Source organism: Besnoitia besnoiti, chromosome XII (genome assembly GCF_002563875.1).
Source record: "Besnoitia besnoiti strain Bb-Ger1 chromosome XII, whole genome shotgun sequence".
In the NCBI taxonomy this organism is placed as follows: domain Eukaryota; phylum Apicomplexa; class Conoidasida; order Eucoccidiorida; family Sarcocystidae; genus Besnoitia; species Besnoitia besnoiti.
The window spans coordinates 92,864-119,731 of record NC_042367.1 but is presented as its reverse complement, the minus strand read 5'-3'; the positions used below and the strand labels follow the sequence as shown (position 1 = coordinate 119,731).

Below are 26,868 nucleotides of genomic sequence, written 5' to 3'. Positions count from 1 at the left end.
GCAGGGCGTCGCCGCTGTGTTCACGGAGGCGCAGTAGAAGCCAGCTCGGCACCGCACACACTCGGAGACCGACGTCGCGCCCGTGCGCGTCGTCGTGGAGCCGGGGGGCACCGCAGCGGCTCCGCAGTTCCGGCGGGGCAGTAGACCCCGACGGGGCAGGGCTCGCCGAGCTGCACCGCGTACTGGGGCAGAGGCCCGTCGTGCGCGGCGGTCCCCGGGGGAGAGTCTGTCGGGCCCACGCCGAGGAGACAGATGAAGCCTTCCTTGCAGAGAGCCTGGATCTTGCCCTGGGCGCAGTACTTTGTCGGCGGGCACTCGAGACACTGCGAGGCTGCGCTCAAGCCCGCCGACACCGAATAGGACCCATCCGGGCAAACTTTCTTGCCCCGCCCCGTCTCGCAGAAGAAAGTCGCTGGGCACCGCTGCGGAGCGACCGCCGAGGCCTTGCAAAAGTGCCCCTCGGGGCACGGTTTGCAACTACTCGCGCCCTTCTCATCCATGTAGGAGTGCTCGGGACAAGCAGCCTTCACACCCTCGGTGCAGAAGTGACCCGGGGGGCACATGCCCCCGGTGGCGGTCCCTACGGGCCGCTTAGAGGTCTGACCCGCCCCGCAGTAGAACCCGTCGTCGCAGACACCCTCGGGGTCAACCAGGCCGTATTTCCCGCAGAAGCGCCCCTCCGGACAAGGCTGGCACGCATCCGCGTCAGTACCCAACGGCGTGTCGCTGTACGTCCCCGGGGGACAGGCTTTGGGCGCCGAGGACCCTGCGGGGCAGTAGTAGCCCGGCGGGCACTCGCCGTTCCAGCCAGGCGGGTCTGCTGACGGCGGCCTGGCTTCCATCGCACCCTGGAGGCAGAAGTACCCGGCCTCGCACTCGCCCTTGGGGGTCTGAAGGCCCGCGTCGTCGCAGAAGTGCCCCGGCGAGCAGGGGCTGCACCACGAGACATCTGTTGCATGCGTCGCGGAGGAGAAGGTCCCCGACGGGCACTTTTCGGGCGTGTGGGTCCCCTGCTCGCAGTAATGCCCTACGGGACAGGGAGTCTTGTCGCCCTCCGTCAGGCCCGGCATCGCGCAAACGAAGCCTGGAGGGCACTGACGGCAGGCAGCGAGGCCCTCGACGTCCGCGTACGTCCCTGGGGGGCAGTCGGTCCCCTCGGCCGAACCCTGCTCGCAGTACTTCCCTTTTGGGCAGACCCCCGTCACTGGTCGCGCCTCGGTGCTGCCAGGAACGCAAAAGAACCCGGGGTCACACGGTTCGCCAGAGGCCCCTGCCTTGCTGCAGTAGGACCCCGCCGGGCATTGAATGCACTGGGAAGGGGCTGTGGACCCCTGCGGAGAACCAGTTGTCCCTTGGGGACAGGGAATCGGGCCCGAACTACCTGTGGGGCAGTAGTACCCTGCAGGGCACTTGGCCCCAGGCAGGCACGCCGTGGGGTCGGGTCCACACGTTGTAGGGTCTTGGGAGGGGACCTCGGAGGCCCCGAGACGGCAGTAGTGGCCCTCGGGGCAGTCGGTGGCGCCCTGAAGATCCTCTGCGCCTGCGGCCGAACAAATCTTTCCTGGGGGACTGCGATACAGAAACAAAGGAGGCCAGCGCAGCGAACCACACAGCACACCTGCCTACCCCTCCAAGCGCCCGTTTTTCATGCTGCTCCGGCTCTCTGCGCAGCCTCACGCTACACTCCCTTTCTTGCGTCTCTGTATCCGTTTATCATAACGCAGTGTCAATCTCTATATATGCCCACTGCTTTTTGAGGCTCCTTTCCTCGCAAGGGACGCGGTTCGAAAACGTCAATGGAGCCAGTTCTTCGAATTGCGCGGGTCAGCTCGGTGCGACGCCTTGTCGCCTTCTTCTCTGCCTCACCAGGGCTTGCACTGAGAAGGCTCCCAGATGCCGATTGCCGCACTGTAGGTCCCTGCGGGACATTTAACGGCGACGCCTTGCGCACAGAAGTGACCCGCAAGGCAGGCCTGAACCTCGAAGCTCCTCTCGGGGCACTTGAAGCCTGGAAACCAAAAAGACCACAAATCTGCCGAGGCCTCACGAAATTCAAACCCCCCCCAATACCCCTGTCCAGGCTACCCCACATGTTCGTGTGTGCATATGTAGCATATGCCTATCTATATACTTACATAGGTGTAGGTTCATGGATGACCTTCAGCGCATAGGCTAGTACTTGCATCCATATAATATATACACCAATATACCCATATACATCCTTATATATTTATTAATATACCTCCCTGGACTGCAAAATATGCATGCGAGGCTTAGAATTTCACTCAAGGTGCCAGTTAAAGCGCTGTCGCCGTTGACGAGTCTGCTCGCCAGTAGCTCCTCGATTCTCGAGAAAGGGCGACACACAACATCGGCTCCAAGCGCTAACAAGCGTTCATCGGTTTAAACGCTTTGTTTCTGATCTATAGCGCAGGTTTGCCGAGGCCCCCACCTTCTGCATACAAGGGCAGGGGTGCATGTACAGGAACGAGGCATTCATCGCTGTGAAGTTGTGGTTAGCTATACATGCACGTTTTTGCGAGGCAGGCAAATATTGGTTTATGAGTATCTGCACGGGGCTCCATACCTGGCACACAAGGGAGGCACTTCGCCTGACCCTCCGCCGGCTGATACTCCCTGCGCAGACACAGGCGATCCAGAGGAAGTTCAGTCGTGCCAAAGAAGGCGCTTTGAGGCAACGTTGCAGACGTACCGAGGCCGCCGGAGGCTTCTTCGTTTGTGAACGGTGTTCCAGGAGCGGGAGACAAAATGTCACTTCTGATGCCCGTCGCTAGGCGCACTGCCCGCCGCGAAGATAAACAAAGAATGCCCAAATTACTCTCAGTTCCGCTCCTTCGTACCCTTCAGGACACGCAGTGGGCGCCGCAGCTTGGGCGGGGCACATGTGACCCCTCGGGCAAGGCACGCCATACGAGGTCTGAAAAGCGCCAAGGAATCAGAGTCCGCGAAGGCGCCTGAAAAGGCCTCGAGGGCCTTAGCCCCGGGAAACCGCCGCAGAATCCAAAGACCAGACGCGCAGCCGGCAAGGACCGCGCACTCAAGAGAAAAACTTTACTGTGCGTATTTCATGCAGGACATATGAACATAAATGTACAAATATATATATATATATATATATATATATATATATATATATATATATATATATATATATATATATATATGCTTCCGAGCTTCCCGGACTATGCGTAGACGCGTGGGGGCCCAGATCCTCGACGTGTTATCCCTCTATCGAGGCTTGACAGGCTGCGTGTCCTGAAGGGAGGCACACACGGCTGAAGACGCTGCGCGTGTCGCAGCTCCCTCGCAGCGCAAGCATGTGCCGCTGATTGACTGCTTGCGAAGGACAGCATCGGGTTAAGATTTGCGAGTCCGCCACAGCTCACTCCCCCCTCGCCCTGCATTCCTCTCCGCGGACGCCGGCCGTACTCGCTGGCCCGCGGGGCAGTAGGAGCCCGGCAGGCAGGGGCCCGAGACCCCGGTTAGGGCAAAGCCGCCGCAGTAGAAGCCTTCCGTGCAGGGACGACAGTCGGCGAGCTCGCCCTTCCCCGGCGCATCGGAGAAGGTCCCTGGGAGACAATCGGCAGGCTGAAGAGCGCGAAATGAAGAGGAAAGCGTTGCACTCGGGTGAGCACCTCCGGCGCGACCGCAGAGCACAGAGAGCGCGGAGACAGGGTGGTGAAAAGATGGAGCGCGGCGTCTCTGCGGCGTGCGCGTGTCTCGTCTTCCAAGCGTAGATATGCGACTAAAAAGTGCGCCAGATCTTTACAACGCCGTGTTTGGCGCGTCTCAAGGGTGGCTGTATATCTCTTCTCTCAAACGCGCCGCTTGCGAGTTTGCACCACGTGTCTTTCCCTGCCGCTTGCTCTTTGCGCCGGCCGGGTTTTCGCCTCCCCGTTCCCTCGCGTTTATTGTCTGACCCGGCGGGCATCTGACGGGAAACAAGACGCCTTCGGGGCAGTAGTAGCCCACGGGGCATTCGCCGGAGGTCAGTGCGCTGAAGCAGAACTCGATGTCTAGGTCTCCGCTCGGGTTCCTCTCCGTCGCCTCGCGCGCGCAGTAGTGGCCCGCCGCGCAGGGCCCACTGGGCTTCGCCAGCCCCGTGCCTGCGCAGAACTGCCCCGGGGGGCAGGGGAAGGGCTTTTCGGTCCCCTCGGGGCAGAAGAACCCCTCGGGGCAGGCTGTCCGCTGTGCCCCCCGGCAGAAGTGACCCGCGGGGCACTGGTCGGTGGGCCGTGTCAAGGCGGGTGTCTCGCAGATGAAGCCGTGCTTGCAGGGCAAGCAGCTCAGCTCCGACGTCTGCCCAGGCAGCGGCTGAAAGGTTCCCTCTGGACAGTCCTTCTTCGTGCCGTCGACGCCGTCGCAGTAGCTGCCCTGCGCGCAAAGTCGACAGACGTCAAATAAATGCAGTGGAAGACCTGACGTCTGCGCCTTGCTGAAGCTTGAGAGCGGCCCGCCGCTACAGGCACGCGCCCGGCATGTAGGCACGTACAGGCGAACAGGTGACATGCGACCCACGCAAGAAGACACCCTGTGCTGCGACTGAATTCCTAAACCTTTGTAGGTGCGCGTTTGCAGCAGTCGTGCTTGGGGGAGTTTCCCCCACGTCTCTGCCGCCTCGATGAGCTCGACTGCATACATTTCGGACTGTGTTGTCTCTCTCGCTTGCCTCATCGAACCGAGACAAACATCACTCCGTTGCCGAACTGTGCGGCTTGGCACGTGGCGCCCATCCTTAAGGGCTGTGGTTCCGCCCGTCTCCGCGCTATCCTGCAGTCTCCGCGGGTGCCTACCTCATCGCAGGGTCGCGCGCCTTGCGCGTCACAAAGAAATCCCGCAGGACACACTTGACACTCCGTCTGGCCCTTCAGAGGCTGCCAAGTGTTGACAGGGCATGGCGCGGGTTCTGTGACCCCCTGGGGGCACATGTGGCCCGGAGGGCAGACTTGGGCGACTGGGCGCGGGTCGGCGGCCCCCTCCTCGCAAAAGTAGCCGCCGGCGCAGAGCCCGCTCGGCGCGGCAAGCCCCGGCGACGAACAGTACCTAAACGAACGAGAGAAAAGATGAACCTGAAGCAGGAATGCAACTAAATTAGTGCTGAAAGGTGCTCAAGCCTGAGTACGTCTATGCAAGACCCACTCAAAACTCTCAGCGCCTGGCGGCAGGAGGGTATATAATGAAGGCCGAATTTCGACAAGGAAGCGGCACCGAGTTCTCCAGTGCTTGCACATTACAGGCCTTCCGTGTCAGTCACGCGACCCCGCAGGATGCAGCCATTTGCATCTGCATCGCTCTCGCCTAGACATGATCCACTGTACTTGGATAAGCAGACACGTGCACGCGGGCACGCCTGAGCACGGAGAGCAGAGGCCTGTAGGCGCGGCTACCTTCGAGGCAGGTTTTGGCACAGACGACCTTTGACAAAAATCTATTTTCTCGTGATGTTCCCTCAAAACGTGGCAAACCACTGGTCGTCTTTCACAGTCCACCTACGAGCCCGGCGGGCACTTTTTGCATTGGTCTTCAGCAGAGAGACCCTCGACGTCGCTGTAGGTCCCTGGCGGGCACGGCACGGGGTCCGACTGGCCAAGACAGAAGCTGCCCCGCGGGCAGGCGAGACCCTCGGGGGTCTGCGTGCCCGCGGGGCAGTACGAGGCCGCCTGGCAGGTCCCCGACGGCTTGTCCCGCCCGGGCCCCTGGCAGAACTGCCCCCGCGGACACGCAATGGGGACTGCAGTCCCCTGGGGGCAGTAGGCCCCTGCTGGGCACTCGACTGCCTCGCCCGCTGACGTCACTCCGCCCGCGCAGAAAGCCCCTGCAGGGCAGACCGCTGTCGGGGTCGCGCTGCGGGTAGGGAGGATGGCGCAATCAAAAAGACACCGGAATGTAACGCGCCGCAAAGTGACAGGATTCATGAGAGAGACACGGAAGGGGGCTCTCATTTGAGTCAAAATGGAAAAACGGCCGCAAACACATATACACACATGAGTTCACAGGAAGGGCAGCGCCGGCATCCAGGCAAGCAGCCCGACGCACGGCCGCCTAATCGAAAGGCCATTGCTGCTGCAGCGCAGCGTCGCGCCCTTGTTTCGGCCCTGAGGGGCCTCGACCTCTTTCGCTCGACGCCATCCGCAGGTTCGTCAAGCGCTTGGACTGCGGCTTGAGTTGTTCAATGGTGCATTCGAGGCGAAACGAGCTATAGCACTCACCGGCCGGGGGTTTCACAGTAAGCGCCGGGAGGGCATTGAAGACACGCCGAGGAGTTGGGGGCCTTCGTGCCCGGTCCCACAGTCCCCGCGGGGCACTCCAGAGCGTCTGTTGACTCTGAATTAGAGTTGAAAAACGAAGCCGCGGCGGCGCTGCGGCTGGCGAGAACGAAAGTCCAGCGAGGCGAGGCCGCGCGTGCGAATCCTCACGCACGGGTTTGGCCACGACAGGCACCCATAAATTTGAGGACACAGAGAAGTAACGAGTCTCTTAAGGAACCCTCTTGCAAATTTTTCTCTCTGTCTACTCCCTGCGCGGGGGAGCCATGCGCCTCACAAACCCCCATATCACACATGTGTTCTTACATATACATACATACATACATACATACATACATACATACATACATACATACATACATACATACATATGTGCATGTGCACCTTGCCGGCAGGCGTGTTTGAGGCCGTCTCCAGCGTCCTTAGCTTACGCCTTGGGCAGTAGTGGCCTTCAGGGCACGGCGTGGAGAAATCAGCAGACTCGGCAGAGCACAGGAAGCCGCTGGGACAGGGCTGGCACGCGGGCGACCCCGCCACGTCTGCATAGGTGCCCGCCGGACAGGGCTGGGCCTCGGCGGCTCCTTCGGGGCAGAAGAACCCCTTGGGGCACAGGCGAGAAGGCTCCCGCGCCACGCGGCTGCCCAGCGGACAGGCGTAGCCCTCGGGGCAGCGCCCAGCGGGTTCCGCGAGCCCCGGTCGGTCGCAGAAGAAGCCTAGAGAAGAGGCCCAGGCAGCGAAAGACAGCGGCGGAGGCCCGGAGAACGGAAACCTTTGCAAGGCGCGGGGGCGATACAGACTTAGAACGTGCGACAGAGGCAGTGGAAGCAGGCCTCCTCGGCCCCGCCTCTCCAGCGCGGTTGAATGTGTGTAGATTGCTCGTGGTATCGGTGTACCAGTACCAGTGTAGATTATCGCGTACTCTTGTTTTCTCCCCTCTTTTTGACTTTCGTTGTCCATGATGACGTCGGTAAGCTCTCTCTCCCAAAGGATAAATTGGACACAAATGTCTACGATATATACATGCGAGTTCTATCGTTTTTTCCGGCGCTTGTGACTCTAGTTGCGGCCGGTCGCCTGTCTCAACGCCCGTGAGTGCTTGCCCGTCTGCTGCTGCTGACTCGCCCTACCGGCAGTGCACTGGATGCAGGCCGCGTCGCTGTCTGATTTTTCGTTTCTGTTGAAAGTCCCCTGGGGGCAGGGCGTCGGAGTGATTGCGCCGGCGCGGCAGAAGAAACCCGCGGGACAGGGGCCGCTGACTTCCTCGACGAGCGAGTCCCCGATCGCGAGGGCTGGCGCCGCCGACGTCGCGGCCTGCACGCAGTAGTAGCCCCCCGCGCAGGGGCCGCTGGCCCGCGTGAGGCCCGCGGCCCCGCAGAACTGCCCCGGCGGGCACACCTTGCACTCGGTCCAGGCCCGGAGCCCCGCGCGCGGGCCAAAAGTCCCCGCTGGGCACGGAGACCCCTTCGAGACCCCCGCCAGGCAAAAGGAGCCCTGGGGGCACTCGGCCGGCCCGGACATCTGCGCATCTGCGCACAGTGTCCTGTATGCGAAGGAGAGACCGCATGCACAGAGACACAGGAGGTCTGCCTCACACATACCCAGAGTGGCGAGCTCCAACATCTAACAATGGGAGAGAACATGGATGAGTATATATATATATATATTATATATATGTTTGGCAACTGCGGCGAAGGCGGTTTTGTCGACACTGCAGGGGTCCCCGCTTTCTCCCGTCCTATCTAATCATCCATGTAACTTTCGAAGGCGCCGGGCTGAGAAGATAGAGACTAACAGCACTACTTCCGCCATAGAGGCGCATGAGTAGAGAGAGAAATATGTGGATTGCTACAGAGTTATACACGTGCATACACTGTGAGACTTCGAAGCACAGCCTGCCACATACACGCGCCTTCGGTACCCGTCAGACACTGAACAGACTTCGCGTTGCTTGTAGCCGCGTCCATGTCTACGCCTCAGGAGGCGACTCTTGCCGTGGAGGCTGCTGCCCGCGTTTCTCCGGATGTAAGGCGAACGCGGAAGTGCCGCTTCCGCACTTACCCAGCGGGGCACGCGAGACAGCTGGCCATGCCGGGCTCGGGGGCGTAGGTTCCCGGCTCGCATGGCGTTTGCACAGCCGCTCCAGCCTCCGCATAGTAGCCCACTTCTGCTTTCTTCTGTCTGAGCAGAAATCAAACAAAACGAGCCTGAAGGGGAAAGACCTCTCACGCGACTAGGGCATGCACTCCCGCTCGACAAAGCACCGACCATCAAACTATTTTTCAGAAGGTAAGCGGCGGAAGCACGAAAACAAAGACCGCGAGGCAGCGGGAGTATCTCTGGACACAGCTCTTTGTTCTGCTTAGACAGAGGATGAGGCTCGGAGATCTGCGCCGCGCAGAGTCGTATCAACTTTGGACACAGGCGCAGAGCTTCAGATAATACAGATTTTCTCGCGAAGACACGCCGGAGACGTCCGTCGTTGCCTCCAGGCTTATAAACTGCGTAAGTGCAATAATGTCTCTCTCACGTCTTAGCAGCTCCTTCCGCCTGCGGGTAGAATTGCGGCGAAAGGCCTCAGGAAAGTCGACTCACGTGGCTCTCGAAGATCCCTCGGGGCAGTAGTACCCGGGGCTGCAGACTCCGTCGGGAGCGCTGTTCCCGCTGCCGAGACAGAAGAACCCCTCGGGGCAAGGCTGACAGGCGGCCTCGCTCTCCGCGCCTTCAGTCGGGTTGTACCTCCCTGCCGGGCAAGGCTGAACAACCAGCGTCCCCTAGAAACGAGAAAGACGCAAACGCAGAAGCCTTCAAACACTAGATACAGTAGCCTGGAGGTGACCATATATGCGCTTAAACATACCTATGCACACACGTGTACATACACACATATATATATGTATACATGGACATATATGTCGATCTATGTGCCAAGGATCTCTCGCGTGTGGTGGCTGCGACCTGCACAAGCCAGGCCGGCGTGTCCCTGAGGAGCATCGCCGCAGCTGCATGTCTGCATCTCCATGTGGAGCGTGCAGGTGCATGACTCGAGTGCGCCAAGGGTAAACACGACGAGATGTGTGCCATTTCTGCACATAAGCCTGCAGCAATGTCGTCCCGCCTCCTTTATACGCTCCGTGAGCGGACAGTACGGAAAACGGCCCGTGTGAACGGCCCTCTGCCTCTTCTGGCATGGGATGAAAGCAGCAAAGGCGCATAAAAGCTTATATATATATATATATATGGATATAGGCCTTCCACTGAACGCGGATACTGTACGTATCTTGGAGACCTTCAAATACAACGATAGACGCAGTCGTGCCGGAAGCACAGAGAGATCTATGAAACGAGTGCAGCGTAATTCAGTGGGTTGGTGTTTCTTCTTTTGGTCTCAAGGGAAGACTCACAACGGGGCAGTACCCTCCTGCGGGGCACGGGGACCCTGTGACCCCGTCGTTTGGTCTGGGGTCTGTGGCGCCGCCGACGCAGAGGAAGCTGAAAACAGATGGAAAATTAAAAACCAAACATGCGGTACCAGATAAAAGGAAACTGAGGGCGAGAAGGAGGCCAGGAAAGTGCAAGTCGGTCTAGCACGACCAGAAAAAAACGGGAAAAAAAGTGGAGAAAATCACCGAACGCACACAGACTGAGGGCAGGATGTGGCGGGAGAAAACAAAGTCGTTGACTCCAGGAAAAAAAGAGAAAGTCGAAACGAAGTCTCTCTTCGGCAAAGCTGTCGACAGCTGTGTCAGTGTGTGAGGGCTGCTGGCCTCCAAGATCTCGTGGACGCGTGTCTGTTCAAAGCCCTCTGTCGAGCTGCAGCTTTTCGAGCTGCTCTGAAACACACCCTGCGTCGCAGCTCCCCGTGACGACCAGCGCGCCTGAGCAAGAAAAATGACAAGCAGTTTCACAGCGTGCTGGCTGGAAGCCCCGCAGTTTTATACGCAAAGCATACGTAGATATATGGAGCAGAGAGAGAGAGAAGGAGTAGAGAGAGTATATCTTTTTCCATGCGGTCACGTGAGCGGGCTAAACAAACCGACAGTTGCATATCCAGCACGGCGCCTGTGCACAGGGAAGCAGATATGAAGAGACATTTCAAAACAGTAGGAGAGGAAGATCACCAAATTGTGGGTTCATGCACATGTGTGCATGTGCGTCGCATGCATGCAATACCTGTCTCACCTGCATGTATTTACATGAGTCAATACACATATACATATCGAGATACATACATATATGAATATAACCATCTGTTTTCAAAGTTGAATCGGCTGGCCCGCGGGGCAATGGGGTTGCATTGAGCACAGGCTACGCTAAGCACACGGCGCATGCGTTTAGAAACCGAGTGCCTCTCCGCCGCGTTTCGCTGAGTTCTGCAACTTGGCCTACTCGTGCCGGAGCAATAACTTCCTCTTGGGCAGAGTTCACATTCCTCGACCGAAGGTACCCTCTTGCTGAGGTTCATCGTCCCCGGGGGACACTTCGTCGGGCCTGCCGATCCCGCGGGGCAGTAGTGCCCAACCGTGCACTCGACGGGCGCCAAGCTGCCCCCGCTGGAGACACCCGGGCAAAAGTACCCTGTGAAAAGAGAAAAAAGTCAGAGGCCAGAAGAAAAGCAGCCACCCGCGTGGTGCTACTGCGGCCTAAGCAATACGTATGAACTGAGTAAGTTTATCTATATACATACATATATATATGTGAATATGTTTGCACAGGTACACATTTATGCAAGTATGCATCAAGAGTCCGGCAGCACTGTTACTCATGGAAACACAGTTCAACAGACTCTGTCCAGTTTGCATTCTCGCTGAGGCGCAGTTCATTCTCCACGCCGCGCATGCGTTAGGCAGGAACGGGACTATGTGTCCGCTCTTTTCGGCGCTGCATGAGGGTTTGCGTCGCATTTCGTTGGAGCGACTGCGACATCTGGTGTCTCGTTTGTTTTCCTCTAGGGCCTCTGGTTCGAGCTCGCGCGGCGGCAGGATCGGTTCATCTGTCTCTGGGCGCGAGGCGTACCCGCGGGGCAGGGAAAGCAGTCCGCGACAGACGCGCCGCCGGTGAAGCGCCTGAGGCCATGTGAATTGAAATGCACAAGAAGACGACAGAAGCGCTTGTTGCACGCAGCACCCAAAACGTCCTTCCTGCCGCAGCAGGCAAAAGCTCTTCGCTTGCGTGCCCGCCGACATTTTCTCGTTTCTCGCTCTGCCGAGTCTTTGCAGCTCCTGAGTCGCCTTTGCGGGCAACGCTACCTCTAAGCAACCGCGTGTTCATACATTGACGTCTGCGCGGCGAGCCCGGCTCACAGGAGCTTTTCAGACGGCGCTGGGTGTTCGCCGCTTCGGGTTTACCGGGAAGTCCCCGGGGGCAAGCGACCCCCTCGTCGCGCGTCCCCTGCGGGCAGTATCGGTGGACGGGGCACTTCTTGCTCGGCTCCGCAGCGCCTTCCACGTCGATGAAGTAACCCGCTGGCGACGGAATGCAGGCCTCTGGAGTTGCCTGAGTGCGAAAGCAAAGAAAAAACGCGTGGAAAGGGCGTCATCCGCCGTGAAGCGGCCTGAGCATCCAGCGCCCCCTAACGTGCACTGTCATACGTACATCAATCCACACATATGTATACATATGTAATACGATATACAAATATGTGTATAGACGTGCAGCCTGGAAGCTCTGTGCGAGTCTAGACACCCCGGGAGGTGATGCGCGCGCCAGGAGAGGCAAAGGGGCTACGCATGGCCGCTGCGCAAAGCCTGTCAGCGCCGGTTGCGGGTGAAGCTACAGATCGGGGCTTGGTGATTATCCGCAGAAGCCCAGCGACGTCTCTCTTAAGCGCGTCGTCGCAGGAAGCGTGTGACGCGATTCGAGTTGAGAGAGCGAGCTCAGGCCGCGCCACGGAAGCTGTCAACCCCTCCGTAGCAGAGAGGAGGGCGTTTTTGATTCGCGACGCCTGAGTGTCCTGTAGAGTCACCATCCTTATCTAGATACGCATACGCCCGTGCACAGATGCACAATTATATGCTCACGACTGTGAAACTAGAGAAAAAGATATTTTTAGGGGTCTTCTTGCGTGAACAGCGCCCACCTGGTGAAGCTGCGAGTTGTAAGTGCCCTTTCCGCACTTAATCGGGGCCGCAGTTGCCTGCGGCGCGGCGTGAAAGGCAGCGGAACGGGAGTGACGAACGAAGCGGCGAAAGTCACAAAAGGAAATCGCACGTTGTGCAACGACACGGAAGACCTCGATACACGTATATGAGAATATATATGGGTACATATCGATTTGAGCATATAAGGATATATATGTGTACGTATATGGACACATTTGGATTTATGTGTATTCATATATATGGCCGTATCTGAAGGTAGCGAGGGGGAGCAGATCAAGAAGAGTAGGGATAAGGAGACAGCAAGACGAAGAGATCTGCGTGTGCGCAGTCGTTTGCATTCGCGGCTCGCGCCTGTTAATTCACGCAGGCGTCCTCAGGAAAGGAAAACTCGACAAGCCCCCCATACCCCAGGCTACGCGGCATCTCGCATCTCACGCGTGCGCCTAAACACGTATATACAAATAGACACATATGTAGACGCCTCACTATGCATATATGTATGAGTCGGTGTCTTTGTAGACGCATGAAGAGATCCGCGTTCGGGTGGAGCGTCCTGAGGCTCTGCCGCTGTTGGAAAGTTTCCTGCAGGTTCACTCGCTTTCAGCGCCTTCGCGACTTCTTACCTCGGGGCAGTAGTGTCCTCGAGGGCACGGATGCGAGCCCAGACTGGGCTCTCGATCGACGCCAGACTCGCAGAGCGTCCCGGGGGGCAAGGCAAGACGACTTGGTTTTTCTCGTCGCATGCAGAGGGGCAGTAGTGACCCGCTTTGCAAGGCACCACGATGCTGTTCTCAATCATCTCCCCTGGCTGGCTCAGCAGCGTCGTCGTCTCCCCCGGCAGGCTGCCGCGAATGCACTGGCCCGAGGTGCCTAGAGAAAAAAGAACATTTTTGTGTGCGAAAAACCACGGTTTCGCCCATGCAAACACCAAACTATTCTCATTCGCTCTGCGGGCTCTCTCCGCATATATATATATATATATATATATATATATATATGATTGAGCGGCGAGTGGCCTGCAGGCAGAGGCGCACTTCACCTGAGTGTCTTCTTGCATGAAGGTGGCTTTGTCAGCTCTCTCGCCTGAACCCTGACGGCGTGTGCGGAAGTGCACTGGAGCTGAAGCAGAGCTCGAACCAGGTGACGCTGTCTCTAAGTCCGATTACGACCTTGGACTGAAAAATCGGCGGACGCGCGAAGGAAGTTTTGACTCAAAATACGGCGTCTTGACGTGTGCATGCCAACGCACGTCTCTACGCGTGCGCTTAACGCGAGGGTGAGCGAGTTGTGCAGGTATTCCCCCCCCCTTTGCGGGAGCATTCTGTCTAGTCAAGAAGAGCTGGCAGCCTCAGGAAGCATTGTATGCGTTCTTCTTGCCTTCGATGGCTGGCGGGGCTCTGTGGCTCGCGACAAAGGCGCTCGTCGCGGGGAAGGCGCGGCAGGGGCCGTCAGGGAGTCTCGGCAGCTGCTCCCAGACGGCGCCGTCGTCGCTTCGCATGAAGAGTCGCTTGCCCTCTCCGCGCAGGATGAGTTTGCGCTGTCCATCTGCGGCTGTTTCGAAGACGCCGAGACTCGCAATGGGCAAGAACGCGTCAGGAAAGCTCCGCGGGTCTGCGATGACGAGGAACGAAGAGCCGCGGTTCTCTGACTTGAGCACAGCGCTCTGCGAGACGGCGAAGACCTCCTCGCCGAGCCGCGTCTCTGCGATGGCTACGAACGCGGTGTCGACTGTCGCCACGTGCCTGAAGGTCGCTCCCCAGTCGCTGCTTTTGTAGAGGCTGCCCTCGACTGCGACCAGGACGCGCCGGCCGCCGCGCAGAATGGCGAGGGCTCTCACGGCGCCGCTCCCCACCGGGGCTCCCGAGGAGGCCTTCAGCGAGGCGAAGTTGTCTGTGCTGCAATGTACGGCGCCGTACGCGTCAGCCACGCACAGCGTGCCGCCCCCGGGGTCTGCCGCGAACACCACCGCAGAGGACAGCCGCTCAGGCAGCACCCGCGCGAAAGAGCGGCCGTGATCGAGCGAAACAGTCAGTCCGCGCTCGGAAGGATGCCCTGAAGAGTCGCGCACAATGAAGGGGAGACGCACACGCCAAACGGCTGAACCCAACGCCGAGGCAGCGGCTCCACACCCCACACGCACGCGCGCACACATCCACCCGGCTGTGGAAACACCGTGCACAGGCCCAGCAGCTGTCTCTTCAGCGCAGGAGGCTGCAGGCGGGACAGGTTGCCGCTGGTAGAAAGGCAAGCCCGAGTCCCTGCGAGCGCAGCTCCGTCGTCTCGAATTCGATTATCCTCAAAGCACGCCAGCGTCCACGGTCTCCGCGGGCGTCCAGCAGCTCCCGCGCAGAGACAGCGGAGAGACCATCAGAGAAAAAGGTTTTCGCCAACGTCGCAGACGCGCGGCTCGAGGTGCACGTGTGCATCGGTTTCTTTTTCGTACGCGCGACGCCGCTCATCCTCTGCGCCGCGTGTCGTCGTCCCAGGCCCGTAGGGGTGACCTCAAGAAAAAGACTCCCGCGCGCGCGCTGCACTCTGCAGCCGCCGCCCCTCTGGAGAGCCTCGGCGGGCTCAAGGTTCAGAAGGAAGTGCCCCAAGACGCTGAGTGCGGATTTTTTCTTGATCTGCTCGGAAACACTGAATTCCCTGTTCTCCGTATTCTGAGGATGTCTGCTTTACCAACATCTATTCTGGTTCTTTGGACATCCTGCGGTCTACTCGCAATTCTTCCTGCCTCGGTGGAGTCTGAGACTTTGCCGAAGTGGAGCGGTCTGACCTGCCCAGAGTCTGCCGTTGACATATCCAAGGAGCCTGGCGCCGCTCGGGAGGTTGATTGGCTTGAAGCTGTACATGTTGTCGCCAGAAAAGGCCGCTCGCCCTTCCTCTGAGACGACCCAAAAGAGGTTGTCTCCCCCGACCAAGTACGCGAGGCTGTCAGCGGGCAGCCCGCGCCCGTCGGCCTCGCGCACGTTCGCGATGGTGGAAAGCTCTTCGGTCTCTGCGCGGCAGAGACCCCCTCCAGCAGTCGTGAACGCCAAGTGGAAGCCTAAGACGCGCACAGACAGCACCGGCAGACGCCGGCTCGAAGCGCCAAGAGTCGAGGAGAGAAGCCTCCCGCGCCAGCGTACATACACGCTGGTCAACGCAGTGGTCACCGAAGCGACAGCCCAGGGTATATTCACGCACCTCGGCTGCGGCTCAAACGGATATAGAAAGGTGGAGATACAGCGATGGAGATGTAGGTGTACGTCTAGATAGACACAGGTATAGACATGGCTACAGGTATTTGTCGTCTGAGTGCGCGTATGTGTGTCTCATGCTCGTTCACGCTTGACCGATGTATACGTCTTCAGATGCATGACGCCCTTACTCACATCCGCGCTCAGCGACACGTGGAACATGTATACATACACGCACATATACATGAAAATATGAGTACACGCGCGTATAAATGCATGCGCGGCGGACGAGCCTGTCCCGAGCGGTTCGCCTCAGCGTCGAATTCACCACGCCGGCGTGTTTCCGCGGCGCACGTCGGCGGACTTTACCTGGTTCGAAGCCCCACTCGCTGGCGAGAATGCGGCTGGAGTCGCCCACGACGCCGAGGTTGGTGCTGAACGAGCCTTCTGGGCAGTCCAACGCCTTCGTGGGCAGCTCGGGGTCATCTGGGCCTGTCACAGGGCAGTACTTGCCTGCGTCGCCTGGCGAGATTGCGCAGGTCGCGAGTTCGCAAAACAGAACACGCGCACAGGCGACCAGCGTGAAGCCCTTGAAACAGACACACAGCCGCCGTGCGAGACTAACGGGGCGGGCTCACAGACATCGAGAAGACGCCGACTTGCATGAGTATACACTCATATTTCAGGCGTCCCAGCGTATGCATAGGCGTATATATGTACCTTTGTCAAAATAGACCTGCGTGTGTGTGGCTGCATTCGTGGACATGGACGCCCCCAAGAGGACTGTATGCCAAGAGGCTTGGCAGAAGGGTCCTGCACCTAGCACGACATATTTTTCAGGTCTGATATGCGTCACAAAAAGGTGAAAGCAGCAAGTGGAAAGCCTTCTTTGCGTGGGGAGGCGGCGTCGGTTTCTTCGCGAAGGATGCGCATCAGCAGGAAGGCAAGCGTTTCAAAGCGTGCGCGGACCGGCAGGGCAGCAGCCCTACGAGCGAAGCAACGAGAAGGCGCCCGCCGCGAGCGCACACAAGCGTAGCCGCGGCGTAAAATGCATCAGCGCCGCCACTCGAGGCGTCGAGTGCTCAGATGTGTCTGCTGCGGAGCCAGGGTGGGCGCGGGGCTGTTTTGTCGCGCGGGGTCGGGGAATGTTGCTCCTGAAGGGCCCCCAGACACTTCGTGTCGAACCGATTCGTTGTACCGAGGACGCGGGGCTTTCGCAGATATTTACCAAAGTCTAAAGTGTGGTATCTGCGCCCAGCTCGGTGCGCGCAAGAAGAGACAGACGGGGCTTACAGGGCAGACAGTCGGCGGGCTCTTGGTTGCCGGGCGTGACGCCGTACGTGCCGATGGGGCACTTCTGGGCCCGCGCGGGGTCGCCCCCGGGGCAGTAGGCCCCTGCGAAGAAGCGGAACGGAAAATTCTCGGCGGCAGGTGAAACAAACTAATCACACGCATTAACAGTTCGAGATATACAAACGGGCACGAATAATCCAAGCGAAGAAGTGCGCGGGTCTCCGGCAGAAGGAGATGGAGGACCCCTCCATCTCCCTGACAAAGTAGCCAGAATACTGGGCAGATGAAGGCCCAGCCCAGAGCGGACGCGCCAGAGCGTAGAATCAGGGTAAGAAAAAACGAGGATAGAAACCTCTGCAAATACAGAAAGAGACTGGGGTAAGCACACGGAGAGGCTGCTTTGGTCGGCATATTGAGGGGGGTACGGCACAGGATATAGGCATATACATGCTCATTTGCACTCATATATATATGTATATATGCATGAGATGAGAGCTGAGTATGTGACATTTGGCTGTGTTTCTTGTCTCTGCGTTCTCACCAGGCGGGCAGATTCCCGTCGCCAGCACGTCCTTCAGGCTGCTGCCGGGGGGACAGTTTTTTCCTTCGGGGCACCGCCGGCATTTGCCTACCCTCGTCATCTGCGGAGTCGGCACCGAGTAGGGCGCGTAAGTACCTTCTGGGCAGGGGGTCGGTGTCGCCTTTCCCGCTTCGCAGTAAAACCCCAGGGGGCAGTACCCTGGCCTATTGCGCCCGCCGGTGCCCTTGGGGCATGTGTACCCCCCCGGGCACGGCTGACAGGCGGTCTCGGCGGACTCGCCAGCCGCCCCCTCGTTGATCGTCCCCGCGGGGCACGGAGACACTTCGGGCCTCTTGGGCTCCTGAGAGCAGAAGTGGCCCTGGGGACAGGCCACGGGCGTGACGGAGCCCAAGCCGGTCCCCGCGAACCCCGGCGGGATGGGCAGGCAGGCGCCTTGCCCCGACGCAGGCTGGTATGTCCGCTTGGGGCAAGGGGTCTCGAAAACCGCAGCCGCGGGGCAAAAGTGCCCAGGCGAACACGCGTGGTAAGTCGGCATCTGCCCGCTCGCCATGCGCCGCCCACGAAAGGTCCCCGCAGGCACCCGGTGCAGATGCACGGACTCGTTGGTCGTCTCGCAGTGGCTGCGCAGACAGAGAAGCATCAATCGCCCTTCAGTCGTCGCCGCAGAAGGAAGGAGTTGGGCAGCCAGCCAAAGCCTGTCTGCATAGGGGCGTCTCATCTTTGCAGAAGCACCGCCAAAGCGCAGGGCCCTGGGCGCCCACAGGAGGTCTCGTGGACACGCGAATACCTACACATACGAAGGCATTCTTCAGCATGCGGTCCGGAAATGGTCCGCTCGCCCAGGGGCAGAGAGTCAAGACAGTATCGCCTTAAGCAAAAAGACGCAACTCAGCATCGGTGCCTACGATAAAAAACAGAGCAGGCAGGTGTGTTTTTACATGTGCATAAGAGTATGTCTTCGTCTCCCGCTCGACACATGCGCACAGAAAGGCCATAATGGCAGCGAACACCAAAACGAGGGATCGGCGAAAGCACAGAACGAAGGGAGATGTCTCGAGGAAGAGACATGAAACGCTGTGTGGTTTCGCGTCCGGCCTGCCTGTCGCTCACCAGCCATGGCAGCAGTATTCAGGAGCCTCCGCGCCCGGTTTGTAGATCCAGACGTCTGTCAGGGTCTCGGGGTCTGAGAGATCGACCCCACGCCCCAGAGGCAGTTCCTGAACGCGGGTCACAGGCCCGCAAAGGCCACTCAAACACGCGCGATGCAACCGATCTGAAAGTCGGAGCGGACATTAGAAATGGACGCCTCCCTCCGGTCCCGTGCCTTTGAATCGCCAGACATGCATATGGAAAGGAGGAGGCAGACGCACAGGAGAGAGCAAATGAAGAAACTAAAGGAATACATTCATAGGTGCATGTGTTTCATGAGACAAGAAAACCAGAAACCCGGAGGACGGCACCTCGATTAAGCAAGGGTTGTCCAATACAGAGGAGACTTTGTGGGACGTGAATCCTTTAGATAGCCTAGGAACGTGCAAATCTGCGTACACATATGCATGTGTAGGTTTCTGTTTATGCATCTGGCGGAAGTCGGTATGCCTCTACTACGCGCCCTTTTCTGGTTTGGTCTGTGTGCTTCACGTTCCTGCAGCTCGCCGAGACCTTTCGCTCTGCTTGCGGCCTACCTCTCTCGCACTCTTTCCTCTTCGACTGCGAATCGGGCCTGTCGCGGTCAGCGAGTAGGGCAGCGGAATTCGCGGGTGTCCGTTCTGGATTTCCGCTGCGGGGCAGTTGGCCCCCAGCGGGCACGGGGGCTGACCCGCGGGATCCCGGTCGACTCCGGCGGGTTGGAAGTGACCGGCGTGGGCGGTCGTGGGCTGTTTCGCAAAGAGGTTCGCGTAGAAGTCGAGGACCGGGAAGTCGCCGTGAGGTGAGCACTCGAGTCGGTAGGTGTCGCAGAGTCGCGCTGGGCCGCTCGCAGAAGGCCCTCGATGGAAGGGTTTTCCCGGCATGTCGCGCAGGTACATGTGCGTGCCTGTGCTCGCAGCGTAGGCGCCGCCGACGAACGCCAGGCATTCCTGTCCCTTCATCCCTGGCGGTCGGAAGCGGCCTTCGCTCTCGCAGATGACGGGCTCGGTGACCGCGGGGTCTTTGGCCCCAGCGGCCGCCCGGTTCATGGGGACCGGGTAGCAGCGCGGGGAGTGGAAGAAGTCCTTGCGGGAAATGGAGCCCTCGGCGCAGGAGTAGTCCACGGGGACTGACCAGGTGCCGGTCATCTGCACTATGCCTGCGTACTGCGAGAATGGCTTGCATGCATTTGCAGGGTCTGCCGGGTACGTGTTGTTCCAGCCTGCGTCGCAGTCAGTGTAGGCGTACTCAAAAGTCATGCGCAAGTAGTCGGCCGGCGGCATCTGCGACGCGGCCTCGAAGTCATCCACGCGCCGGACTTCGAAGCCCTGGAGGGCGGGGAAGCACGCGGCGAGCGAGGGCCAAGTGAAGGACCCTTCGCCGCAGCGGAAGAGCGCCAACTCCTGCAGCTCGAGGTGCAGATCCATCGTGTCTGTCGGCTCGTCCTCAATCAGAAACAGCCCGGGGAACTGCATACTCGGCGCGGGTTTGGTGTCTTGGCGATACAGCAACTTGCAGGAGATCCGGCAGTACGGTGCCGCTCTGCCAGACATATACGTCCCCACCGCGCACAGCGGGCCTCGCAGCGGAAACGGGTCACCCCACCTGCAGCAGGCAGTCCATCCGAGGCGCAACGGAGTCCGTAGACGCGCAACGATGCAAACGCGCGCGACACGCAGCGACCTCCCAAGTGAAAAAGAGAGGCGCGCCGAGACGCGAAGGTCTGCTGCACCCGCCAGGTGCCGCGAGACAGCCGCCGGAGGCGCGCGCGGCCGATGGGCGCATGCATCGACAGGCTTCTGCAGGCCAGCCGCCATACAATCGCGACAGAGTTAACACTCGCACTACTCCGGACGCGTGATTCGTGTACTCACCCTCGTATATGCGTCGCGTATGCTCATTACAGACCCCAGCACACTTAGACTCCATGGCCGCCCAGTTTGTCTATCTTTACACCTCTGCTTTACCTCGTCATACGAGGTGGCGGCGTTGCGTGCCTGTTTGCGGACGCCCACGGACTGTGTGTTTCGAACCCTCTCACGCGTTCGTCCTGGAGGGAGGTGAGCGCGGCAGCCGCGCAAGCGAGACGCCCACACCGGCCGAGGGGGCCCCGCAAAGTGGGCGCGGAAGCGCCGGGGCGGCTCGCAAGGGGGGCGACTTACAGAGTCCCGCTCACGGGTTCGTACTCCGCGGCGACCTTGAGGAGGCGCGAAAACCGCTCGTCGCCCGTCTCGGCAGAGTCGCCTTCCCCCTGGAAATTGCTCCACTTCGTCCCTAAAGAGTGGCAGTCTCCTTTCGGGTCGCAGGGCACGCAGGCGCCGGCACCGTCCGCGGCCTCCAGCAGGCCCGGGGGGCACTGCCGGCCGCCTGAGAAGGCGAAACAACGGGGAGGATTCGCGGAAAAAACGGAGATGTCAGAGACACGCCATGACGCCAGCGGTGCGCCTGTGAGACTCAAAGCAACGCAAACGAGCTGTCCCTCGAAGCACGCGGACCCGAATGTGGGAGGCGAAGGAGACAATCCGTGTGTACGTACACAGGCCGTTAGAATACGCGTGTGCGGACACGCTTGCGGACGCGTTACATACATGCATCTATTTCCATGCGCATGCGAGTACGGGGCGATGCCGATTCGCGCATGACAATTTCTGCCGATACAAAAAGACTGAGCGGCCTCCTCCTTCCTGGAGAAGCCCTACCTACAACGACGGTGAGGATGTTTCCAGGCACGAGCTGAGGTAAATCGTCGTCTTCGCCCCAGATGTTGAGCGGCTGCGCGCTCGGCGACGCGCGGCGCGCAGTGAGGCGGCAGCGGACTTCGAAGCCCTGCGTGCCGCGTCTGCGACCGGTTTCCTCGCGCAGGATTCTGCCGATGCTGAGAGACGCGGCCGTCCACGCGTCCGCGCCGTCCTCAGGCGGCGCTTCGCCGCTCCCGCTCCCGCAGGTCAGCTCCATGCGAAAGGCATCGGGGAGATCTCGAGACAGCGGGCGGTCCTGGCGCTCGACTGCCGCCAAGAGCTTGCACGTGGCTTCCACGACATAGGAGAGCTCCTCGTCTGTCTCCGCGCGTCTCTCCTCTCCCCCTGCGAGGCCCTTCTCTGCTTCCTCTCGCGCGTCGCCTGTCCGCGTCGTTCGCGCATCCCCCCGTGCTCAGCTGCCTTGGGGGGGATGGAGGCCGTCTCCTCGCTGCCGCTCGCTTCGCGTGGCTGTCTTTCTGTGTTCTCTGCTGGGTGCACGTCTTTTCGAAATCTCCTTTTCGTCAGTGGATGCGCGCAGCGGCCGCCCACGAGCTTCGCTTTGAGCTCCACGACGTAGCTCCGCGCGGCCTCGTCGGGGGCAGGCTGCTTCTCCGTGACTGGAATGAAGAAGGCGAGTCTCTCGAAGAAAATGACCGGCTGCGTGAGCTCCTCGCTCGCCCTCGGCGTGCGCGGAGTGGCGCCGCATGCGCGAGGGTCGCGGGCGCGCGTTCGAGGCCCTGTATCGTTGGCAGTTTGAAAGTCCAGAAATGTCTCGCCTTCCTCTCCCGCGATGCCCTTGCCGTCGCCGCAAGCCTCCGGGCTGTACGCGTTGGACGGCGGCGGAAGCTCCAGCGACAAAAAGCGACCTGAGACCATGCCAGGGACCGAAAGAGAGGAGGACACGCCCAGGCAACGCACCTGTCAGCCACGCCCCTTCTGTCCCGCGTCCAGGTGTCGACTGTACATTTTTAAAAATGCATGCGCAGCTAGAGCTTGATGCACAGATCCGTAGAGCGGCCTGCGACGCAAGTGAGACGCGCAGCAGCTCGTGCGGCTCGCTGGAGGGTCAGTGTAGCAGCCCCACAGGCGGACCGAACGGCGCCTAAAGTTGTGTGACGCTACCCGCGTGACGGCAGCTTCGATACACGGGTAAGAGTCACTCGTGCGCCTTCGTGCGCTCCTCTCGTTGCTGTGCGCGCGAAACGGCTTCGATTCGAAAGTGCAGGCCTTCTGCTGCGCTGCGGCGTTCGCGCGTGACTCTTCACCTTGTCGGGCATTGGTCGCGAGAGGCCTCGCAGAGTCTCGCCGCAGACCCGCGCCCGCGGCATCCTCGGATGGCGCGGGGAGCGCTTCGTCGACGGTCGACTCCAGACGCGAGAAGCCGAGGAGGGACAAGATGCTGCGAGAAAGGCGAGAAAGCGACAGGGAAAGAAGGGCGCGCAGGCGCATGGAGGGAGCGCGCTCGAGAAGAGAGCAGCCCCCTCGCGGAGGTTGAGGATGCGGAGACAGGGGCAGCAGAGAAGGCGCATTTTTCGAGGCCTGCGAGAGGCGCGACATCACGCGCCAGCCCGCAAGACGGCTGGAGAAGAACGGAGTCAGAAGGAAAAAAGCGATTCGAACCTCGAGAAAAGTGCGAAGCGACGGGAGGCGGACGGTGGAGTACTGAGAACCTACTTGAGAAAAACGGGCACATTCTCGAAAAAAGCGGCAAAGCCGCTGTAGAGAGCTCCACCTCGGCGTAAACTTACACATACGTGTGAATGTGTGTATTCGTCCGTGGGAGAGAGCAGCAGAGACGAACAGAAAGGACGGATGGAAAGGGGATATGAGGCAGACGGCAAAGCAGAGAGTGCATGGTGCTTAGCCAAATTCCAGAAATTGTGTGAAGGACGGCAATACACGAGTGCTACGGTCCTCTCTCTGGTTACGGGAGCAGATATAGGGAAAGCATGCGCCGGGCACACTTACGTTTATCCTTGGAAAAACTGTTTCCTTCATAGGTGAGATATTTGTAGTAAAAGTGGGGAGGGGAGAAAGTCGAGGTGGGACGCGCTTCTGTGGAATGCAGGGAACTTCTACCTAGCCCTCGACTGTTGCGTTCCACAGCTTTCTCTCGTCAGTTACAGCAAGAGTTGTTAGTGGCTTTGCAAGGCATATGCAGATTCCCCCATTCTATCACATTTGTTTTTGTCTTTTGTTCTCTTTTTGTCTGCGTCCGTGGCCTCGTGGGAGAGTGGCGTCTGCGCCCGAACTGCGACATAATAAAGAGGTATTTCCAGAGGACGCCAGTCGCGTCGCCTGTTAGGTCTATTTGACTCTGCTGGCGCATATGCCTCGCCCCATAACGGGAAACTTAAGTTTTTTCCACTGCTTTTCAATTTCCGAACCCAGTCGTGCAGGCCGACGTGGCAGTGGAAAGACATCTATGGATATATATGTTGCAAATATATATGTATATATTCATCTATACCTATTCGCGGGTGATGCGAAGCTAGGTCCACGCGAGTAACGTCCGGCCTTTCAGTCTTCTGTAGTTCTGTGCATCCGCTCTCGAAGTTGTTCCGGTTGTCCATTCTCTCCTACGCTATGCTAACAAGAAAGCGGCGATCTGTTTTTCGCAGGAAATTCGCGTGGGGGTATTTGCCGCTATTCCCAGTCTCAAGGCACTTGTGTGCATGCCAAACTGAGCTTGGAGTTTTGCACGCATGTGGCTGTCTAAGTATGCGTGTTTTACGACGGACTAACGTGCGCTTTTAAGCCGGTAAAGGCGCGCTTCACTAGCCACGCCGAGTACAAATAGTTATATGAAGCAGCGCGGATGCATGCGAATATCGCTTTAAATGCATGAGTAGCTTGGATACGACTAACGACGAAATGGATGCGCGACGCGCAGACGTTGCGAACTACGCGGCGCCGAGCAACGCTACGCACAGTCAAGCCCGATGGAGCAGTGTGTCAAGCACGAGCGCGCATTCTGAAATTGAAGCGTCGCGCTGTCGGAGGAACCTGGAAATGCTTTCAAACCGGCGTGCCGTTACAGCATACGAGCAGAGTGTCGAGGGCTATTGCTGCTTTTTGCATACGAGCTCCCCGGGGTGGGTCACGGTTACTGTATTTCTGCAAACTGCGGATGAATGCGAGCTCCTCTATTTCCTGCGAACTGCGTCGAGTCGTACCGGGCTTCCCCTCGGCTCCGCAGACAGGAGAGAAGGGGTTGGGCATCGGGCTTCAACTGTGTTTTGACGCGGGCGGTGGCAGCGCCCCTTCGCCGTGGGTTAAGTTTGAGATCTTCTAAATAAAGTACGCCGCGCTTTCCCGCGGAGGTGTGCGGGATTGTCTGCGGCTTCGCAGTGACCGCCGCGTGCGGGACTGCTGTTCGTGTGCGTGTGTGAGCAGAAGAAAAAAACCTGGTGGAGGTGCACCTTGCTGGGCATTCTCGTGCTGTAGTTCCACTCTCACTCACCTCGCGAACGAAACGCGGAGCTCGGTTTTTGTGCCGTGTGCTGGACGCACCTGGAGGGAATTTCTTTGGCGTCGCCTGCGTTGGCGCCCTTCAGTCGATCGCGAGTATCTGGAAGGCCCTCGCGGCGCGGCCGCGGGCAAAACGAAATCGCGCCGCTACTGCCTGGCAGCACTGCGCACTTTGGCGAGCGAACAAGTCGCGCGAAGGCCCTGAAGAGACTGCGAGAAGGCGGTAGAAGCGGCGAAGGAGCGGCGGCGGCAGTGTCGTTACTCTGCGTGAGTCCTGCGAAAGCGGTGCGTGGAGCGCGGAGCGCCTCCGGCGGCGAATCGGGAGATTTTCGAGACTCCGAGGCATCCGCGGTCTCCGCTAGGGGTTCGAAGCCTGGAGGGGAAGAAGTCCCAGTCGATGAAGTAGCTACCATGTCAGGTGTTCTCGCTGGAATCGCGGTGGTCTGAGGCTCTTCTTCAGGCCGCAAAAGATCCGCAGTTTTCCGGCTCATGGTCTCCTCCAGCGCCGCGCCGCTGCCCTGGGATGCTGCATTTTTGTTTGCATGCACATCCGCGTGGTGTGTCTGCGAGTTTTCGTGTTCAGTTTTTCCCTCCCGATGCTCCCCCTCCCGCCCTCTTTCTGCCGGCTTCGTGCCTGGCTGTGGTTTCGTCAACGAGAAGACCAAACCTCCACTTTTTCCCTCAAGCGGCGGGGCGGCTGCCTCGGCCTTCCGCAAGTCAAAGCCTGGCGTGTCTGCCGGTGTGGACAAAAACGGCTGCCCGTTTGCAGTCGCTGCAGTTGCAAATCCCGAGCCTCCCAGGCCGAAGGAAGACAAAACAAAAACAGCAAAAGTGGACATGGGGAGCCGAAGCGCCGCTTTGCCTCTCGCGGCTCGCCTCCCCAGCACGAAGGATGCAAGCTGGCTAGGCGAAAGCCCACTATCCGCAGGCCGTTTGGCGGTGCGAAGCGCACAGGCTGACTGAACGCCCGAATTCGACGGCGAGAGTGTCGCACGCTTTTTGCAGAACGACGCAAAATCGTCACACAGGGGGCGTGGAGCCTCCGGTGCCTCGGGCGGCTCGCGGCTTGTCATCGCGCGCGCGTGGAGGGAAGCAACTCGAAGAGACGGCAGTTGAGACGAGACGTTAGACTGCAAACCTTCTGTGCCGCGACCTTTCGGCACTGATCCCGAGGCGCCGACCTCTGCTCGAAACCCAAAAACAAACCATTCCACGAAAGCGAGCTTTCTTTTAAGCGGCTTCAGGGCTCTGCAGTGTGTCTGTGTGCGGAGCGGCAGGAAGCACACCAACTGGAGTGCGCCCGGTTTTCCTCTTCAGAGACATGCGCGAACTAAAGCGGAATCCCGCCAGATAGGCTGACTATCTGTGCGTTTGAGCAAGGGGAAGAGTCGTTCCACGGGCACATTTTTCGGCGGATAGTTTAGTGCTGCGGACTCGCAGCAACTTTTGCGTTTGTCGGAGGCAACGGGCGAGTCAGTCGGCTCCGCTCACCATCAAAAGGAATTGACAAGAGTTAGAATATGCTTCATTCGACGGACAGACAGAGCGCAACACGGAAAGCCGGTCTGTGTTTGTTCGCAAGCGGAACTTTGAACAGACTGGTAAGTGGGTTAAAATCCGTAGAAAAACATGCCCACCGCGTAGCGTTGAGGAGGTTTCAAGACTCACAGAGTGTGCGAAAGTCACGAAAAGGTGACCCCAAAACAAAACACATCGCAATGAACACTCGCCATTCGCAAGTCACACAGAGCGGAAAACGCTCAGTCCTTGCGCCGCCCTCCACTCTCGTCGAAGTGGGGTCTTTGAGAAGTGTTTCGGGAAAAGATATACCGAGAGCTTTCACTTTGCGCCTCTGCTGTTCGCCTTCTGCGCGAAGCACGTTTCGAAAAGATCCCGAGAATAGAAGACAACCCGCGCTTTACAGCAGTCTAAAAAGCCTGCGTCAACTCACCCCTACTCAGCGTGAGGTGACCGTTTATTGGTGCGCTGTGCCGCCTCCTTCGAATGCATGTGCACAAGAACTCAAGGCGAAACGAAACCTTCTATGTCTTTTCCACCTTTTTCTGCCGGCGATTTACTTGTAAATATCTGCGAATGACCGTATGGAGTCTCTCATAAACACGTGAGGTCGGT

At 59.2% G+C, this 26,868-nt stretch overlaps 1 protein-coding gene across 1 annotated transcript; it reads right to left on the bottom strand.

Moving 5' to 3' along the window:
* Window positions 1-20: 20 nt before the first annotated feature.
* Window positions 21-25,808, bottom strand: BESB_022290 (GCC2 and GCC3 domain-containing protein; the record flags this gene model as incomplete). The annotated part of the gene is made up of 32 exons (XM_029360931.1): window positions 21-1,569; window positions 1,867-2,008; window positions 2,588-2,637; window positions 2,862-2,938; window positions 3,451-3,590; window positions 3,942-4,395; window positions 4,815-5,064; window positions 5,515-5,865; window positions 6,231-6,345; window positions 6,719-7,000; window positions 7,415-7,827; window positions 8,346-8,465; window positions 8,880-9,058; window positions 9,689-9,776; window positions 10,129-10,162; window positions 10,674-10,862; window positions 11,301-11,394; window positions 11,633-11,780; window positions 12,364-12,420; window positions 13,009-13,255; window positions 13,763-14,437; window positions 15,162-15,431; window positions 15,934-16,086; window positions 16,858-16,959; window positions 17,399-18,018; window positions 18,509-18,615; window positions 19,084-20,131; window positions 20,689-20,893; window positions 21,226-21,520; window positions 21,814-22,130; window positions 22,530-22,934; window positions 24,728-25,808. 32 exons carry the CDS (start codon window positions 25,806-25,808, stop codon window positions 21-23), a joined length of 10,257 nt encoding a protein of 3,418 aa, XP_029215746.1.
* Window positions 25,809-26,868: the final 1,060 nt, after the last annotated feature.